Source organism: Mesocricetus auratus, unplaced genomic scaffold, assembly GCF_017639785.1.
Source record: "Mesocricetus auratus isolate SY011 unplaced genomic scaffold, BCM_Maur_2.0 Super-Scaffold_100013, whole genome shotgun sequence".
Lineage (NCBI taxonomy): Eukaryota > Metazoa > Chordata > Mammalia > Rodentia > Cricetidae > Mesocricetus > Mesocricetus auratus.
In genome coordinates, this window is record NW_024429196.1 from 51,638,825 (window position 1) to 51,659,771 (window position 20,947).

At 38.9% G+C, this 20,947-nt stretch overlaps 1 protein-coding gene across 5 annotated transcripts in view; it reads right to left on the reverse strand.

Annotated features, from left to right (window-relative positions):
• Positions 1 to 20,947, reverse strand: part of Cdkal1 (CDK5 regulatory subunit associated protein 1 like 1) — a 523,909-nt gene that overhangs the window by 420,364 nt on the left and 82,598 nt on the right. For all 5 annotated transcript variants that reach the window (XM_021225040.2, XM_021225041.2, XM_040755764.1 and 2 more), the window contains one exon: positions 19,563 to 19,647. In XM_021225040.2, coding sequence (XP_021080699.1) covers positions 19,563 to 19,647 — 85 coding nt within the window. The remainder of the gene's footprint in view (positions 1 to 19,562; positions 19,648 to 20,947) is intronic.

Genomic DNA, 20,947 nt, shown 5'->3' on the forward strand with positions numbered 1-20,947 from the left:
GTAACACCATGGGGTAGGAAGCCCGGAAACTTCTCCGGTAAGAGACATACTTAGATTAACAACTATGGGGTAATTACTTAAGTCAGAGCTAGCCATTAAGAAACACGCAAGGCCAACAGCTTCATAATTAATATAGCCTCCTGTGTGTTTATTTGGGACTGATGCGGCTCTAGAACCAGGCTGGTAGGAAGGCTTCTCACAAGAAAAAGCTTCCTTTTACAGGTGCAGAAGGCCGAACTGGCACACTATCTTTCCCACCAAATTTTGGGCAGGATTCTGCCTTACTCACATTTTTATCCTGGACTTCCAACACAATACCTGGCATAATACAGCAAAACAGTTAATTGGCAAAGTACAGTTTAAAAAACAAATAGAGGCTCTCATCTGAACCAGTCTAGAAACAAAGTAGATGGGAATAACCAACAGGAAGTGAGTGGGATTCCTAAAGGCAGACACACTTAGAACTAGTGCTACTCAGAAACATTTCAGAGTCTATACCACACACAGGAGTTCTTGCAGTTAAGTTAACAAGGTTCTTCATCTTCATGAACCTTCTTGTAATAGAACTGCAAATATGTTCAAACTCAGGAAAATAACTGAGGCAAAAGTCAACAAAGAGGGAGAAGGCTTTAACTACACGTCTCTAATGAACACGTTGAAACAAATCAAATCCATTCATCCTTCTGAACCCACTTTCAACTGTTAACAAAATACCAATTGTTCACTTAAGGCCTTCTATGCTTTGGTATGTTTGGTGTCAGAATTGTTATTTTGTCTTCTTAAAATTACATCCTGATGTCAGGAAACTTTGATGGATCAAACAAGACGCCTCTCTGCAGCTAACAAACAAGAAACACAGGTTTAAATTTTGCCCTGTTGCAAACAGCCTTGCTGAACAGAACGAGCATTGTTTGCTGGTTTTTTTTTTTCATGCTCATAAAGCTCCAAGATTTGATCCAAAAGGGCCCTGTTGGTGCCAGCTATGCATATAAAGTTATGCTCAGAAAGCAAAGATTTCCTTTTAACCAGAACAGAGAAAGACAATATACCCCTACTAATAAAACCTTGCTTATAGAAAGAACAATTCCAGGCAAGTGACTGCCCATCCTAGTATAGCTATCCTTAAAAAGAACCAGTACTGAAACACTCATGATTTGAGCAAGTGAACATGGAGAATCAAACTAGTAGTGTGTTCTTAGTAAGAAATTCTTCCTTGGTTTTCCTTAGCTTGGTGCACACTCACGAGAAAAGTCATCTCAAATGTATTGCCACACCTTAAAAGTCTAACAGCACTAGGGGGTCACTAAGAGAACTGAAAGCTTGTAAGACTCAACACTGTTGATAACGTCACTGTAATCTTATATGTTTTCTTCCAGTATGGTTCAAAAGTGGATTCATTTGGTTTGCACCATTACACAATATTAATACAGGAATCTTTCTTGAAAGCCATTCAACCTTAAAAATGTTCATTCACAGCTGAAGCAGGGACCATGTGTGTCTCCCACACTAACTACTGTCCAAGACATGAGATGACTGATACCTGCTGATGGGGTAGACAAAAGGATCTCCCCATAAGACAGTATGTAGCACAGGGCAGCTCTAGTCCCACCTTGCACCCACAAAATCAAATTATCAACAGAAAAAAATTGTCTGTTTAATTTATTCTACCTATTATCGATAATTATGACTCCTTTGTCAGCCAATTTCAAAGAAAACAAATTCCTAGGAACAATCTAGGTCTACCTGAGGAGGGCTGACAACTAGAATGGCAGTCCAAAGGAGGGCAATAAACAGTGAACACAAATTTTACTTGATGGGTTTTCCATCAAGGCTAGGAAGCTTTTGTTTCACTGACTATTAATTAATTTCCCAGAAGTCATTTGTAATCTAGATTTGGACATATGCCTTTAAAACATTTTCCTAAGTAGGCACATCCAAAAAATAAGCCCATTTACTACAAAGTCCATTACAAATTACTGATGAACATTTCATAACAAATATTAAAGACAGGAAGATACAAAAAGTAAGAAGACACAAAAGGCAAAGACAAAACAGTAAGGTAGGAAAAAGTGCCTAAAATTTGAGTTCTAGCAGAAAGCGTTTTCAAAAGAGGCGAGAAGAAAGAGAACATGTCAAAAAACTATAAAGTCATTGTTATTACATCACAGAATTAACCAAAAAAAAAGTATACATGCTGAAAGGATGACCAAATTTAACTGGGACAATCAATTCCAAGACACAACCCTACTAAAAGATTCCAAAAATAAAAAATGTTTAGAGTCTCTAGGAAGAAAAGATAAGTAATGAGTATAGTTAACTGGCATCAGAGATGCTGAAAACAAAATCAAATGTAATGTAAAACAAGAACAGAGAAACATCCTCCGGACATGTAATGAAAGGGGGAATGAATAATGAATGTCACAGTTAATGGATGCCCTTCCAGTATCTAAACTTTACAAAGACCAGTCTGAAAAACAAGAATACAATACACTTTCTTGAGAAATATACTGTGGGATGAACTCCATGGAACCAACAGAAAACGTTACAGTCCCCACAGATAAACACTGAACTGAACTCCTGGAATCCAGTGTCAGAAAGGGAGAACTGATGGGCAAAGGAGTTAAGAGTGGGCTGGTTTAACCCATAGAAACAGTTGACCTGAACAAGGGGGAGCTCTTGGACCCCAGATTGATGGCTGTGTGGAAAGCATGGGACTGACCCAGACCCCCTGAATGTGGGTGTCAGTGAGGAGGCCTAGGTAATATATGGGGCCTTGGGTAGTATTTATCCCTGGCATACAAATAGACTTTCAGTGCCCATGCCCAAATATGGGAGGCTCTCTCAGCTGGAACTCTTGGGGGAGGGCCTAGGCCCTATACTGGATGACATGACCAACTCTGGAGATCCACCATGGAGGGCCTCACCCTCCCTGGGGATCGGAGTGGAGATTGGGTGGCGGACTGGGGGGCCTAGTGGAGAGGAATGGGGAGGAGGGGAGGGAGAGAGAGCTGGGATTCACATGTGAAACAAACTTGTTTCTAACTTAAATTTTAAAAAAAGGTAAGAGGGAAAAAAAGATAAAAAAGGAAAATAAAGCATTATAGTCAACAGTATACTGACACGCTCATTCATACACACAACTGTACAGCCATGACTTAAATAAAAGTGCAAACAGTATGCCATAAAATCAAGTCCCATCAAAACATGGTGGTAGATAGCATCTACCGTAGCCAACTTGCATAACTTGAATATAAAATATACCCCTTAATAAGCACACATGTTAGCATGCCCCCACTGGTGGCATTATATGAGAGATTCTAGAAACTTCAGGAAAGACAACCTAGATAGAAGAAGTAGGTCTCTGAGGCAGGTCCTCTGGAGTTTCTTGTCCTTGGGCCCTACTGTTCCCTGTCTCTGCTTCCTTTCCCAGTGAGGTGGAAAGAGTTCTCCACCAAGACTCCCAATACTATAATATCCACAATTTTAAACATGCATTTGGGGCCAAGCAACCATGCTTGGAGGACTCTGAAATTGTAAACCAAGTTAAATTTTTCCCTCTTTAAACTGTATCTGCCACGTGACTAACATTAGTCATATGGCTCTTAAGTCTTTGGAATTGATTTGTGAGGATTTGGGAAATTTTGGATAAGCTAGATAGAGAACAGGAATGTTATGAGTCGATAGTAGAGCCAATTCTGATGAGTACTCAGAAAACCAAATGCCAACAAGAAAGTAACAGTTAAATGCATGAGGTTTCACTTGAAGTAAAGGCTAACAAACAGAACTAGAGAGCACTCATGTTATGCCATGACACAGGATTTGTATTCTTCTTATCAATGCACTGACACTTTGTGGAAAACAGGTAGGTTTTAAGGTGATGGACTAGTTTGTGACTAAAAAATATTATAGCAACAAAGCATTCTGGCAGCAGCATAAGTGATGCTTCTGTTTTGACAAACATGATCAATGATTGATAATGTGGGAATTGAGGGGCAAAAAGAAAAAAAAAACATACAGGGCAGGAGGACATAAGTATTTAGAGCTTTAAGAGAAGCTAACTCTTAACGTTGTAACCAATCAGGTTGCAGAAGTTAATAGCCTTAAAAAGAAGCCACAATGTTTGCAGTAGAACAACAAAAACATTCACTGAATGGAGCTAGGCGACCACACCCACTTCAGGACCAAAGACACACATGTGTAAAGAGCTAAAAAGGCATACATTTGAACCACTCTACCAACTCACAGTCACCTAGGAAGTGTTCCCTAGGACTTAACTCCCTGTGTGCAGCTTGAAGAGATGCAGTGCGATGGGTGTAGACTCTTGTATAACTGATGCTCATAGAGCACATTAACATTGACCGTGCTGGTGCTAATCTTATGTGGATACAGGATACAAACATGGTTGACCCACAGAGGCTTCAAAAATATTGGGTAAATCTAACCATCTTCTGTAAGGTAATTCAATGCAGTGATAAGATAAATAATACAGCATGAATTACCCATCAATATACAATTAGTTACATAAAGTTTCAGGAATATAAAATTGAACACTATCACTCCAAAAACAGCAGCACAAAGCAGTATTTTATAAATATATAATTAAAAGAGTGAGGAAACTTCTTGCCCATATTGGGTTATTCTAGGATACACAGTTGGGTTTAAACAGGGAGCAGAAAGAGAAAATGAGAAGGAAAATGGGGGAAAAAAAGAAGAAAGAGGACAGAGAAAGGAATGGAAACAACATGGATGTTAGGCCTTGATAAGGAATATATGGAAATTCATTATATTATCCTTTTAACATTTCACTTAGTCTAAACTTATTTCAAAATTAAACTTTTGTGAAAAAGAGGACACATAGAAAAGAAACTGTCCCTGTCCACACGGTATACAAAACTGGCACAACCACTATACAAACAAAGACAACATGAGTGAAGACCAAGCTGGTTCACAGAACATAACACGACAGAAAAATAAAGATAGGAGGGTTAGATACTACCCAGTACCCAGGACGCCTGATAGCATCTTTGAACTACTAAATTAATCAAAAGGGGAACTGCCCATCCTTGAAGTTGCTCATGTTTTGAGATGACAAATTTTGCTTATTGCTGGCAGAGACGGCTGTAAATTAAAATATGTCGAGCCAACATGAGTTCAGACTTGAAAAAGGCCTAAGAGTTTAAAGAAATAGTACCCAGTCATAGGGAACTATTCATGAGATGGGATTACCATGCCTACTTAACTGTATTGTAATTACTGGGTTGTCTGCATTATTTTTAAATACTATTTTCACTTTTAATATTACTTACTTATTTAATGGGTATAGGTGTTTTGTCTGTATGTTTGTCTGTGCATCATATGCATGGCCTGATGTCTACAGAGGCCAGAGAGGGCACTGGATCACCTGCTGGAGCTACAGATGACTGTGAGTCACCAAGTTGGTTGCTGTGAAGTGAACACAAGTCCTCTAACTTCTGAGCCATCTGTCTAGCCCCCATAGATTACTTACTTCTCAAGAGCTGAGACTGTGTCACTAGTGTTCGAATTGACAAACCTTCAACACATAAATAAATACCCAATAGCTTTTTATGAAGTTACTATCAATTCTCTATAGCATATCACATAAAATTAGCTGGCTTGCTGTGATACAAATTTCATTTAATCCAGAAAATTAAGAAGAATTTGGTTTGGAACAACTATATTTGGTGGGCAGGAACATGGAAAATTGAAGTCAAATGCACAAGATATTCACTGTCAAATGGGGGAGACATTCCATACATATTTAACATGGAGGCCAGGGAACATAAACATTTATTTCAGATAAAAGCTGCAGACCTGCTATCTTAAGGTTAGTATCTGGAATGTGTCTCTTCTGACTGGACTGAAAATAGAGAGATGAGCCAAATGATATTTCATAGGAGTGATAAGAAAAGTCTAGAAGATTCTATCTTAATTGACAGGGAGAGTTAGTTAAATCTTTAAACAGCAGCACATAGACTCCAGACACATCAAAAACATCATATTCCTGTGTATTTGACAGAGTTCAAGACAGGGTAATGTCAACACAGTCACGAGTAAGAGAGAGGAGTTACTTTGAAGTACAATGATGACTTGGGCCTCTGGGTGCTTCTCAACTGGACAGCTTGCTGGAAGCAGACGGTGAAGCAGCTGCTGGTAAATGCATTAGGCTGTAGCCAGAGAGAAAAGCACCTAAAACACTCCCAGAAAGGTGTGTTACAACACTTTGTGTATTATAAACAATGATGCCACAAATGACAATATGTTCCAATCCTTGCAGGCAGGTATTTTTTATATCTGTAGGAAAGGTTATAAAACACTAGATTGTTAGATCAAGAAGCACGCCTTGTTTTAATTTTATACTACTTATCAATAAGTCACTTTCCCAGTGCAAACTCCCACCAGCATAAATACTTCTCCACATTCAAATAGACTGGACCTATTTTTCTACAAATCTGGTGAATTTAAAAAACAGAATCTCACTTACATAGTGCCTTATTTTAATACCTGACTGCTAGCAAATACAAAAAAAAATAGCAAGTGTTTCTTATTCATTTGCCACTAGCACCTCCCCTTCCACAAACTAAGTGTTTATATCTTTTGGATTTTTTAAAACAGGATGTAAAACTTAAGCAGCTCTTCAACATCACTTATTTATTAATATGTAGGAAAATAAAAGAATGTATAAATAACATATATCTCAAGGTAGAAATGCTCGTGTAAAAATGAGAGAGCCTATGAATGAGTTACAGTGAGTGTCATATAAATACATATGTGCATGTATGTACACAGTCATAATGTACCTGAGTGTTTACATGTGTACATATGTGACTGTGCCTGCGTGCATGTACTTATTTTGCTGGTTTTGTTTTTTTTTTCTTGCTTGCTTTAATCCTATCTGGGCTTCTATGGGCCAGATGTTTCAATCACCAGGAAGAACAACTCTTCATGCTCTTTGGCCATGATACCAATTGCCAAATGCACTGCCATTTTGTGCAGGAGCACAGGCCTACACAAAGAATCCCACATGTGCTATGGAAGTTACAAATGTCTCATTGAACATGACTATAACCTCTCATTAGAATATGTTTAATTTTTGCATGCAATGTGTTTCTCATTCAGCTTCCAGTTACTTGGTCTTATTAAGATGTGTCAGACATTTTGAAAAGGCATATGAAACCTTAGGCACTACTATTCTTGCTGTGTAAACTGTTAGGTACACAAGTAACAGGTTGCCGTCATTACTCCAGGATTCAATGTAATCCTATATACAGGTCTTTCATTAAGTCTGGCTAAACACTTCTATCTTGAAAGATATGGTACGTTATCAATCCTTATTTCTGTCCCTTGTATTTTATATAGAAGACTGTATTAACTGATGCATAATTATGTGTGGCAGTAATTACAGTAGTCATGGGCTTTTCTTAAAAGTATACTTCACAGCAGTATAACATGATGAGGATGTCTGATGAAGTTCAGAAGCATTGTCTATGTCTATAGAACAGATAATAAAGAATCCCACCCCACCACCAACCCAGACTCTGGTATTTTACCCTTTCTCCATCACTTCCAGGACCATAATAGGACCTCTGCCAGCTCCACCTACAGAGAGCACTTTCTTCACAGGACTTAGAATGTTGGTGGATTTCTAACAAATGGCTGCCTTCAGTTACTTAAGCAGTGGGACAAGGAAGGGAATCAGAAGCATCTCAGGGCACCAGCGCCCTTAATCATTCTGGATTCCAAAGTCCTTATTAGAATTTATACTACTCAAACTGATCACCAAGGTGGCATGTTTCAAAATCTTCTATATTTGACATTTTCTATGTGGTCTCATCATTATCTTTCTTCATGTAGTGACATTGAAAAGAGTAGCCTGAAACAAGAAAATCAGAGCCAAGCCAACATGAGTACACCCAATAGCTCATAACCATGGACACAAAAGGCAAACTGTGAAGGTAACAGTGAAACCAGAATTTAAGACCCTTAGCTTCCCTCAGACAGAATCCAAGGACAGCAAACTACAAAAAGTCATGGGGGGGGGATTTCCAATGTGGTTTTTTCCCCTAATTCTCCACTCTTAAATCCAAAACCTTACATTTTTACCTTATGAAGGGAAGTGTTCTTCTCAGCTGTCACCTATTGTTAGAATATACAAAATACTGTTTTCTACCATTTAATTATAACATAAATTTAAGCCTCGTATAACCTGTTTCCTCTGTGATGTAAATTCTATCCCTGTTTGCCATCTAAATTCTTTTCAAAATTCTACTTTTGAAGCCATGGCTATGATGATTGCATGACAGAGTTCAATCTCAGAATTGAACATTCCTTACAGATTCCTTTTCAGATATGTCCACTGTAGTATTTAAAGATAGAAAATATGTACAGTCCCAATTTTGTTTTAATACATTGTGCAAAATCAGAACCATGAACTTCTCCTGTGCATTTTGCTATTGGATAAACAGATGAGGAAAAGTTCTCAAATGCCAATCATCTGTGTTATTTCTTAAATAGTCTGAATACAGGTAAGAGTAGAAAGGTCTACTTGCAAATACATTAAAGACCTCCTATAAAACACTGGCTGGTAAAGCCAAATAAAACATGTGCCTTACTGCAGAGTTTATACCCAGCAGTAGAGACATCAAGTCAACCCCCAATGAACAGCCTCTATCTCTTTTCTTGCAGAGTCCTAATTCTGTTTTCTTGCACCTTTCACATGCAGGTAGTTTTCTGATAAGGGTCCAGACAAGAGAGTCAAACTCTGGTTTTGACCAGAACTTTCTAGAAAGCACCTTTGAAAAAGAGGTAGTCTCAACTGGCATACCCTTTTATTTCCTACTTTGGGGGAAATACACGTGTTGGCTGGGGAGTCACAACTGTTTGACACCATAAGGAAAGGGCCACTGATAATACAAACATTTCAGTCCCCCATATCCCTCAATTGGTAAACCAAACTAACAACTTGGTAACTGTGGAATTGGCATTATATCAGAAAAATAAATCCCCTATCTTATTTAAGCCTCTATTTATTAGGTTTTCTATGACATTTTCTGAAGTTAAGTTCAAAGTAATACAATCTAATAAGAAAGAGATACAGAAAAGGTTCTTTGAAAATCCAGAGAAAGACATTAGTCTGACAGAGGAAGAGGGTAGAAGGGATCAGGAAGACAAATGTCCAGAGAAGCAAATATACAACAAGTCAGTTCCTTCATTTGTTCAAGGATCACCATCACCCACTGCCTGAAGAACTGACACAGTGGCAGCCCCTGAGGACTGAAGGGGACACAGGCTAGAAGCATGTCACAACACAGTGTTATCGGCACAGGGAGGACACACAATCTGTGCTGGACGCGTTGTGCCTACATCTCACTTCTAATATTCACCAAGCTCCCATCTTGTCTCCAAAGTTAATGCAGGGCCTCAGTGTAAAAATACAAAGGGAAGTAAACTTTGAAAAGAATCATATCACAGCTATTACCTCAAAGTACTAGAGCATCCACTAACCAAAATCTGGGCTGCCTATGGCCTGAATATTGCATTTTTCCTTTACTGTCTCCCTAGTCAGTTTTCCTAAATCACTAAGCAACCTCATTACTACCGCCCTGAGAACACCCAAAACTATAAATATTTTATATTTGGGTAGCATGTGCTAAGTGGAAATGGGTTTTTCTTTTCTTTTATTATCAGTTATTCAACAACTCTGTGGAAACATTAAGAAAAATTACATTTGTCATATTTACATAATACAATAGGAAGAAAAAGAAAAGTCATTTCTCTGGGTTGTTTACAAACACACAACATTAAAGAGAATGTCATTCAAACCAAAACAATAGGAAATCACTCTCAGCTGAAAGAACAGGCTTAGATCATGGTAAGTTCTTCCCTGATCCAGCAAAAGCAAGTTTCTGCATGCCTTCCAGAGCCTCCACCTCCAGAGCTGTTAGGACAACGGCCAACACATATATTTAATTATGTGAGTATTCAGTGCTATCAGCCAGCTGTTGCCATTCAGAATACACTGACCTCTTTCACTCACTCTCTTGCATAGAAAGGCAAAAACAAAGCAACTGTTGATGCGACAGTAATCATGAAATATGCAAAATACTATTCTCCAAAAAAGATTTCAGATAACTCCACAACCCAGCTTTGCATTTTAAAGTGATTTGCTCCCTTCTCAAGTGCTTTTCTGTTCCTTGTTTGCAAGTTCAATAACTAACTGTGACTTCCTTTTGTTTCTAGTCCCTTAAAAAGGCAAACATGAATTCAAATACATTTTCTAGTTTCTTTTCGATCAAATTCCTCACTGGAATACATCATAAGATAATTCTCTACCTCCCCTCCATGCATGTCTATGCTCCATGATTACAGGACAAGCAACAAAGAGTGTTCCACAAAAACAAAGACTTTTACAGGTTTCTGAGTTTTGTCATGATCCCCATGGTATGAACAGCGCCCCCTTCCAGCAGGAAGCAGTTTGGAAAGAGCAACGTTCAAATTCCCATATTGTTTATAAATCTTTGTTTTCATTTGAATGGGGTTGCTTGTAATTGGTTAATGATCACAACCAATCTCTTTAAATATAAAAGGAGAAATATGGTAAGGAATTGAATACTTTGTATTGGTTTTTTCATTTATTGATTCAAATTCAGAGTCAATTTTGTGATGTATATATTTCTCCTCTTGATCAAGTATTGTGTTTATATTGATCTTTTAAAACATAATGCATAACTAAGTATAGATTATAGCTAGTTACCTATAATACTCAGAACTTATAGTTAGGTAAGTTAGGTTTTCTACATACACAGAGATATATTTGGGATAGATAGTCTTCAAACCTTTCAAAGACCTTCAGAAAAATGGCATTTAAAATGGTTTAGGTTTTTTCATGACAATGAGAAATGTTTGCTCCTGGCAGCACCAATTATGTCTGAGAAGAAGATGGGCATCAAAGAAACTTGTTATGGAGTTTGCTTTCAACTGGCAAGATGAGTCATTAAGGCAAGAAACTACTCTTGCCTGGATTGAGTGACTGTTACTGTATAAACAGGACATGCAGGAACCACAGAAAAGTGACTGCTGAACTCAAACAGTCCTACAGGGTTCCTGCTTCATGAAAGAGTCTGCCAGACTTTCCCCAGGACACAGAAAATGACTGACAGACTGCCATTCCAGATGGACAGCTTAAAAATTCCTGCTTTGCTGAGAAATCTTCCAGACACACTGTGGCCTATGGGATGAAGACAGATGCCTCAATGTTACAGAGAAACTTCAGTTGGCTGTCCAGGCAGTGAGAAGTCTCTGTCAATTCTAGTGTTTATATGTTATCCTTCTGCGGTCTTTGAGGGAGTTGAAGACAGATAGTTGTAGTTATAGTTTTCCTTAGTTATGATAAAAGGTAAGTTACATATAAGACTTTAGACTCACAAAGATAGAATAGATATTTTCTTTAAATCTTACTAAATGTCAATGGACTAAATATTGTAACTATAGTTCTTACTTGATAACTGTTCTGTTATACATATAGTTTGACTATGTTAAAGTTAAAACCTTTCTTTTTATTTAGACAGAAAAGAGGAGATGATGGGAGATGTAATTCTGTAAATCTGTCTCTTATTGGTTGTTGAATAAAGCACTGTTGGCCAATAGGGAAGCAAGATAGGTGGGACTAGGAGTCAAGGAGGATTCTGGGAAAGAGAGGCAGAGTCAGACATGATGTAGCCGCCATAAGAGTAAGAGGTCCAGACCCTTTTCTCCGGTAAGAGAAGTACTTAGATTAACAATTATGAGTTAAATACTTAAGTCAGAGAAAGCCAGTAAGAAACCAAGCAAACAGCCAACAGCTTCATAATTAATATAGCATGCTGTGTGTTCACTTGAGGGTTCAGACAACGTGGCAGGGTCCAGGAGGATGGCGGGAAAGGCTACACTCTACAGGAATACATCATAAGATAATTCTCTTCCTCCCCTCCATGCATTTCTATGCTTCATGCTTACATGACAAGCAACATAAAGAGTGTTCCACACACCCACAACACTCAATCCTCACTTTCAAAAGGAAAAAAAGCTTCAGTTAATGTTCATAAAAATTTCAATCCTCCAACAGCACCCTCAATTCCAAAGTAGCTCAAGGGGGTGGGTAGGTATAGAAATCCCCACAAGAGCGGAGTAGACTACACAGAACTGTGACACATACATAAATGCAAAAAAAAAAAAAAACAAAATTTTTTATAACCCATGAACAACTTAACAGAGAAACCTGTACTTCATCAGATCAGCTTTGGATTCAACTCAGTGGATGACTCCTCAGTAACTACCTAGCAGCATGTCTGAAATAGACATGGCATACTTCAAAAATCAGACTGTTTTTCTTTCCTTATTCAGCTGTGTCACTCACTCCTCACCCTATACACTGATATACAAACTTAACTTTCCCAACACAACTACTTCTTCACCCATCTTTTGTTTTTAGTTTGGTAAGATCTAATGGCTTTTGCTCAGTTGTAGAAACTATATATAAACAAGTTGATGTTCAAATGTAAGGTAATGCTGCAATAATAATAGTTACACAATGTGCTGGGTGGTGGTGGCCCATGCCTTTTATCCCAGCACTCGGAGGCAGAGGCAAGAAGATCTCTGAGTTCTAGGCCACCTGGTCTAAAGATCAAATTTCAGGAGAGCCAGGGCCATACAGAGAAATCCTGTCTCAAATAATAATAATAATAATAATAATAATAATAATAATAATAATAATAATAATAATAATACACAACATGTAAATGACAATACACTTGACTAACATATTAACAATAAGCTGCAGAGAGCAATGACAGCAGAAGGAATAACTCTGCTCCTTCACCAACATGAAAACTGAATTTAACCAAATTAAACAAGTATTACTAAGGGAGAGATAATCTTATGTCTCAATCACAAGGCAAAACACCTCCTTCCCTTCCCTCTGGCTGTACATGGCCCTGGAGTATAACACTGAAGCTGCCCTGGTTGGCCTAGTTTGGTAGAGGAAGGTCCTGACATTCACAGCAGAGCTATCATCATGGCCAGGTGACTCCAAGGCACAGGTGTTCTCAATGTTGTCACAACATTCCTCAGGAAAGAAACTAGAAACCAACTAACTAAGACAAAAACTGGCTTTCACCTCTTCAAGACAAGAGAGGCAGGTTCCTCCTAGCCTATAAGTAAGCAAGTACTTCTTTAAAAAGGGCTCTCGATACAATATTTGAAAATGAGGATGTTCTCTCACCTATTTAAAAAAAAAATCCTACCTTTGACAAGGAACCCACAGCAACCTTGAGGGACTATTCTTAAAAGAGTTTGTAAGTACCTTACTCTATAAATTGGTCTTTTTAAGCTGGGGCAATGGCGAGAATTGAATTCAATCCTTAGAACTCCAGTTTAAAAACTGTGTATGAAATATGTACCTGTAATGAAGCACTGTGGAGAAACATACAGAAGGATACCTAGGACCTCATAGTCTGGCCACATCAGCAAGCTACAGGTTCAGGTAGAGACCTTGCCTTATAGAACATGCCTAATGTCAACCTCAGGCCTACACACACACACACACACACACACACACACACACACACACACACACACACACACACGCACACACGCGCACACACACACACACACACACACACACGCACGCACGCACACACACACACACACACGTGCATGTGTGCAAGAGAGAGAATTTACTTGAGGTTAATCATTAACCTCAAAACTCATAACCCACTAAAGACCTAAAAAGTAAATAAGTAATGAAATAAATGTAATATGCAGTATTAGATATTTGTCCAGAATCAAGAAATAGTTACCTATGAAAGAGCTAGGCTACAAGGGAGATAATCTCAGAGACCTTATTACTTTTGACTTAAGTTAAGAATATAAACTTTGCCAAGCAAGATTAGAATGGGTGGAGGCAAGAGGGCACAAACAGGTCTGTGCATTTGAAGGAAAAGTCAAGGCTTTGGGATGGTGGTGGGGGCTGGAGGTGGGGGAGTATGTGCAGACATATTGTGTGCTTGCAAAGTTTTACGATTTGGAGGAAAGGGAGAATGACAACAAGAGAGGTGGGAAAGGTAGGCAAGGAACAAACAAACAAAAAATATTTCATGTTTTATTGTATAGCTGCAGGGTGAGGGACATTAAAGGGATTTTAAGGAGGCCAAATGATGACGAAGGATAGAAAGCCAGCTCAGTTAACAAGTTTAACAGGTTTCTATTAAACTGAAGCAGAAGATCCTCAGGACAAAACAGACTAAAATCAGATGTCACGCAACTGGCTAGAGCGAATTGGGTAGAGGTGGGAGCATGAGTTTTGATTTTGATTCCAAAAGGAACACTGACCACACATGAGTAAGTAAATGGCAACAGGCCTGGGCTGGTAAAAGGAGAAATGGGTGAAGGGCAGGAAGGAAGGAAACGGTAACCAAAAAAAACTTCCAGATGGTACCACCAAACAAAACGAGTAAATAGCAATGGCAACAGTAGCATATAGAAAGAGTTCTCAGATCTCCAAGAAGTTGAAGCACTAAGGGCTTAAGGCCAACAAGAGACTCCATCACGTACAGTAGACACCAACATAGAAATGTTCAAGAAACACACAAGTCCAGTTCTTGGAAAGAAAGGTAGGGTCTGAAACAGACATGGAAGGGGCCAGTCTGCTGCAGTACCCAAATGATGGAAACAGATGGAGAATGGAAGAAGAATGACACACAGTGAGCAGAGAACCATTTAGAGAAAGCATCACCTTATTAAACAATGCCTGATGGAAATGAACAAAGCCACATAGGCCAATACCCGCAACTCACCTCACCACAAGAAAACTGATGTGCAGTAATGGCTGAAGCAACAAGACTGCACTGCTACAGGATGGCACAAGAATTCGTCCTATCTTCTCCTTACATTCAGACAACGTAAAACTGAGATCGACTCTAGCCTTTCACACAAATAGGTAAAATAAAACTTTGCATTCAACAAGACATGGGACTAAAATCCATATGTGGGCTGGGGAGATAGCTCAGTGAGTAAAAATGCTTACTGCTTGGGTCTAATGACCTAGGTTTGGATCCCTAAAAGCCATACAAAAGCCAAATGCAGAAGTGCATCTGTATTCCTGCTGCAACTATGGGAAATGGGAGGTGGGAGCAGAAAAATTGCAGAGGCCAACCTAGCTTATTAAGCACAGGAAAATATATCCTACCCCAACAATGTGACAAGACAAGGACAGGCAGCTGAAAGCTGTCCTGTGACCTCCACAAGCATGTAATGGTCTATACAAGCCCTCACTCTCACACAAACATTCTCACAATCCTTTCTCTCTCTCTCTCTCTCTCTCTCTCTCTCTCTCTCTCTCTCTCTCTCTCTCTCTCTCTCTCTCTCTCTCTCCCTCCCTCCCTCCCTCCCTCCCTCCCTCTCTCTGTCCTCCCTCTGTGTGTGTGTGTGTGTGTGTGTGTGTGTGTGTGTGTGTGTGTGTGTGTGATGTGAAAACAGCTCTAATTAGCTAACCTGATTCTTATAAAAAGTCAAATGAGGCCCAATGCGGTTTAATTTTCTACCAATTTTTTTCATTTAAATTAAATGAAAATTAAAATTAACTGAAGTAATTGTAGTTTAAATATAATAACTATTAGTAAATCTAGTTAACAACATAATCAGTTGAGTTTTTCACTTTCTTCTAAACAAGGTAATTAATTACTGACTGAGAGGACAAGCCCTTCCTTGTCTATTCTACAACTCAGCTTATTTTTAAAGCAATTTATTTCACATATTCTGGCTGAAATAGCCCTCTTGTTCCTCCGTCAATTTATGAATAACTTAGAGATAAATCAACATAAAACAAACAATCTTTCCACAGTCAGACTGAGAGTAAAGTCATTTACTGCTCTGCTTAGGAGGACCTTGTGTAAGGGAAGCCCTTAGAGAAAAGACATCAGACAAAGAAGGTAGCCTGTACTTCAGGCCCACCTTTTCTGCTGTGTCCATCTCTCTCTTTATTTTCAACTATTCATTTGCCTTGGCTATCTAACACATCCTGTCAGCATTATCATACGTTTCTCTGGGCAAGGATGGTTCACAATGGGAAAGACTCTCGTCTGTCTGCTTTATCGGTGTGTCCACAGTGCCCATTTGGGTAATAATGTACAAGGTCAGACAGAGGTCATCAGTCCATGATCAAAGCAAGCTGGCTGTTCTTCCTGTCTTTACATGGAACACACAAGATGTGTTTATTTTTACCAGCCTCTGCATGACCTCCTTTAGGTGGCATGAGAAAGACCCCACACTTCTGTAAAGCAAAAGCTAAAGCCTTTTCTGACTTCAAAATGTCATTAAGAGCAATTTTTTTCAAACTTTTGATCTTTCTCATTTACTCAAGGATCATTCAAGTTAAAGGCCATATTGTTTAAACCATACTGAATAATGGATAAAACAGAAACCAGGTACTGACAAACACTCAAGAAAAAACAGAATGAACCAGCAAGCAGGCAGCATCATCAAACACAGGCCCGTTAGCAGTTTTTATGAGCCAATAACAAGAATTCAAAGTTCAAGGCCAGCCCAGAAAGTCAGCTTCACTTATATTTTTGTTATTTAAAGGTTCTGTGATTGTGATTTCATCAATCTGACAATAATCTATCATAAAACCTCAGGAACGAGAGAGAGAGAGAGAGAGAGAGAGAGAGAGAGAGAGAGAGAGAGAGAGAGAGAGAGAGAGAGAGAGAGAGAGAGAGAGAGAGAGAGAGAGAGAGCACAGATGTCGTTACACTTCTGGATCAAAAACGATACTTGTATCAATCACATGAAAAACACAAACCCCTGTCACTCACCTGTGTTCCTGTTATCCTTTTATAATGAGGTGAATGGTTCCAACTTAGGGTTCAAGAGACAAAATGAAGTGATGGGCAGTAGATAATTAAAGGCAAACAGTGACTAAAGACCAAGAATACACTGAAAAGGAACAAAAGCAAATGCTCGAGGACATGACAAGCCAGAATTAGTGACAGGCCAGGACAGAGCTCAGTGGTAAAGCACTGCACAAGCACACTCCAGACCCTGAGTAGGAGCTCTGGGGTAGAGTCTGTGAACACCAGGCTCCGGGCTCTATGGAAGATCTCAGTGGGACAGTGGGTTCTATCACCACACCAGAGGGAATGTATTTTTAAATGCTGATAAAGCAAAACAATTGTTATGGATAAGTGATACAGGGAAGAAAAAAGAGTTAGATGCTCTAATACAAAGGATTGGCCATCACAGATGGACAAGTACCTCAACCTATTGAAAAGCATAAAGCAACAGAAAATATAAGAATGGAGGCTGAAGCAATGGATCCACAGGATAAGGGCAGATAAATGTATACCATTGTGATTATTACATACAGGTAATAATGATTATTCACCTTTATCTTTTTTCATTAGGAGATGGCAAGAAGTAGGAAGACATGTAAAACACTCAACAGGTCTTCAAGTATATACATGTCACTTATATCTGACATGCTCTCTATGTGAATTGTTTTTATATGTTGCCTGATTATATTTACTCTGGAAACAAATCAAACATTAGTTGAAGTATTACTTTAGTAACACCTGGTTATAAGGATCAAAGTCTCTCAAGCCATTGACAAATACTTAATCATATAGAATAATATTTTTCATTTTTCTTTCAATCAAGAAGAATAGTACATTAAAGGAACTCAAGCTTACAATTCCTAGCTTTGTAGTGTTAGAAGAACAAATTTCCTTTGTGATTAGTGGTGCTTCACCACACGTCATACTGACATTGAGGCTCATTCACCAAAGAATAACGCTGCTTACAGACTCAATAACAAAAACCACTGGGAAAAAAATTGCATGGCGGTTTTCTTTCCTCTTTCCCTTTCATTCTTTCCTTGTGTTTTGGTTTTGGTCCGGGCTGTGTATTGTTCTGGTGATGCTGTGGGTTGAACTCAGGACTCTACCCACATGCTCTCCCACTGAGCTATACCTGAAGCATACCGAACATTTAGACTAATCTGCAATCACAGGACCATCTTCTCTAGTTTGCAAGCTAGGCGATCAGTACTAAAATGTCTTTGTATAAATTTAACTGTCCAATAGACAGTACTATGAATATGACAGATTTCTCATTGAGAAAGAAACAGAGAGAGACAGACAGAGAAAGAGAGAAAGAGAGACTGAGAGAGAGAGAGGGGGGGGGAGGGAGAGGGAGAGGGAGGGAGGGAGGGAGGGAGGGAGGGAGGGAGGGAGGGAGGGAGGGAGGGAGGGAGGGAGGGAGGGAGGGAGGGAGGGAGGAGGGAGGGAGGGAGGGAGGGAGGATTTTCTAGAAATGAACAGCATCATCCTCTGGTGTGGTTCAGATCTCTTATAAGCCTGGAGGCAGCCCTCCATCCCTGCTCCATCCACCCTTGCTACTTCCTGCTGTGAGTCCAAACTTTCCTGTTCCTTTTGAGTTAAAGAAACTGTCACCTTTGAGTCTCACCTGCATATACCCGACATACACAGACACAGGCACACACAAATGCACACATATAAATTGAAAATAAATATTTAATAAATAAATAATAGACGTAGATCAAAGAAAAGGCCTGGCTGGGAAGGCAATGGAAAATAGGTAACAAAGACATCTGGAACTGATTAGATCTCAGTATGTTAAATGGCAACAGAAAGGAGCCAACCAAGTTAGAGAGGCTGAAAGCCTAGGAGGAAATAATTTATAGGATAGGGTTTCTAAGGAAGCTGGTAGAACAAGACTCAAAGCATATATGAAGAAAGAGTCTTCCACACTGAGGAAACAAACCAAACAGCAAGAACTCATGTATTTGTAGCCTACTGGAGCTCCCTGGCACATGCTACACCACCTAGAACAAGGCAAATGTGAGGGACAGAGGAGTATGGCAAGCAATTTCACCAGGAATGTCTGCATCCTCAGAGTAGAACACACAGACGAGACAAATTAGCCTCACAAATGCTCAAACTGCATTACAAAATTCCTTAGATAAATCCAAAACAACAGCAGCTAAAAGTCCATTTGATAGGGCTTCAGTGGCTTCCTTAATCTAGCTGGAATGTTTTTATTTATAAGTTAATTAGAAAAAGTGTTTTTATTTGAAAAACTGTCTAAAGTCCAACTCATATTTTTTGATACACACTAAATATATAATAATTTTGGGAAACATTCAGAAAAAGGTAAAGGATTTACATGAGCTGAAAAGACAGCAGAGTGACATAAATCTTTTAAAAGCTTATTTGGAAATAGTGAGAGGGGCTCAGTTGGTAAAGGTATTTGCCACCAAGGTTGACAACCTGAATTCAATCACTAGGACTCTCACAATAGAAGAAGAGAACTGACTCCAGCAACCTGTCCTCTGGCCTAAATGTGCATATGTGTCCTCTGGCCTACATGTGCACACTGTGGTACATACACACAAATAAATGCTTTGTAAAAGTAAAGGCTTCTGTGCTTTGTTGGCTGACATTAGTTCTTCCCTTGATTATCTGAAATGAAAAGAATGGGGACCTCCGACTTACTTGATTGAGTTTCTGAAATGGTCTTCAGCTGGGTTTTTCACAGTGCAACTGTTCAGGAGCCACAAATCTGCATCTGACGCATTTTCTAGTAAAAGAAACAGCAAAACAAAAAAGAAAAGATAAATATCACATTTAATCAAATCAAAAACATGTGCCTACCCAGGCAGCATAAGAATGCTGGTAGACAGGGGAAAGCAGAGTGGACAGTTCTAGCACTGCCAGCCAGAGCTCAGAGGTCAGATATGGTCTGGGAGCCTGTGAATGTCAGGGAACCTACATGGAACTTCTACTTTAAGACTGTACTATTTAAGGTCTTTCACTATTACAAACAGTGCTCCAATGAACGTGTGTGAGTGAGAGAGAGAGAGAGAGAGAGAGAGAGAGAGAGAGAGAGAGAGAGAGAGAGAGAGAGAGAGAGAGAGAGAGAGAGAGAGAGAGATTGTGTGACTGCTTTTTCCCAGGTTTCCTTTGGTATCAAGCATAAAACAGTGGTACTGTTGAGTTCAAGGAATAACCGTTGCAGTCCTTTCACACTGTGAGACTCACTGAACAGGGTATATCACTGTACATCCCGAGAGACAGAACCTGTGAATGCTATTCACAAACCTTACCTACTAGATGAGTTGTCACCCCTTCAGACTCTAGACAATTTGGTAGAAAATGGGATGTCAGTGATAGGTCCATGTAAATTCCTCTTATTGTAACTTGTAAAATTTCCCTGTTTAGTTTTAAAGTTTTGCTTTCTTTTTCTGCCTTTCATTTGTTCTTCTGGGCTACTTAAGACTTATGGAGGCATTAATGATGTATCTAGGAAAGAGATCACAACATTATTCTCAATTCTTTTTTTTGGGAGGGGTCAGTTTTCATAACACTTTTCTATTTCTAAGGCATCAAATTGGTAATCATTTTCCTCCTTGTTTTTTCCCCCAATTTTGTCTTATAATTGTGATTCACAATTAGGACACTTCCCCTCTACCATGACTGGGTGGGAATGTACCTGTTCCCTTCCAATAGACACATAATTTTGCTTTTGATTTCCGATGTTGTACACTTACACTGATATACATGGCTCTTATTGAATATTTTTTGTAAAGTGAAATAAGTGTTTACATTTTCCTATCAAGTCAGAAAACATTTTAAATATGATACTATTTAATATAAGCAAAGCAATAAGGAAAACTTGAGACTGTTGCTCCCTCACTGCCAGGAAGGCAAGGTAGAAACAGCACTAACTCCTATCATACACATATACATAATGTATAATAATATTTTCATTGATGATTAACAAGATAAGAACTAGAAAGCATATATATATATATATATATATATATATATATATATATATATTTCCTTTAGAGAAAGATGGCTTAAATAAATAGGTGACT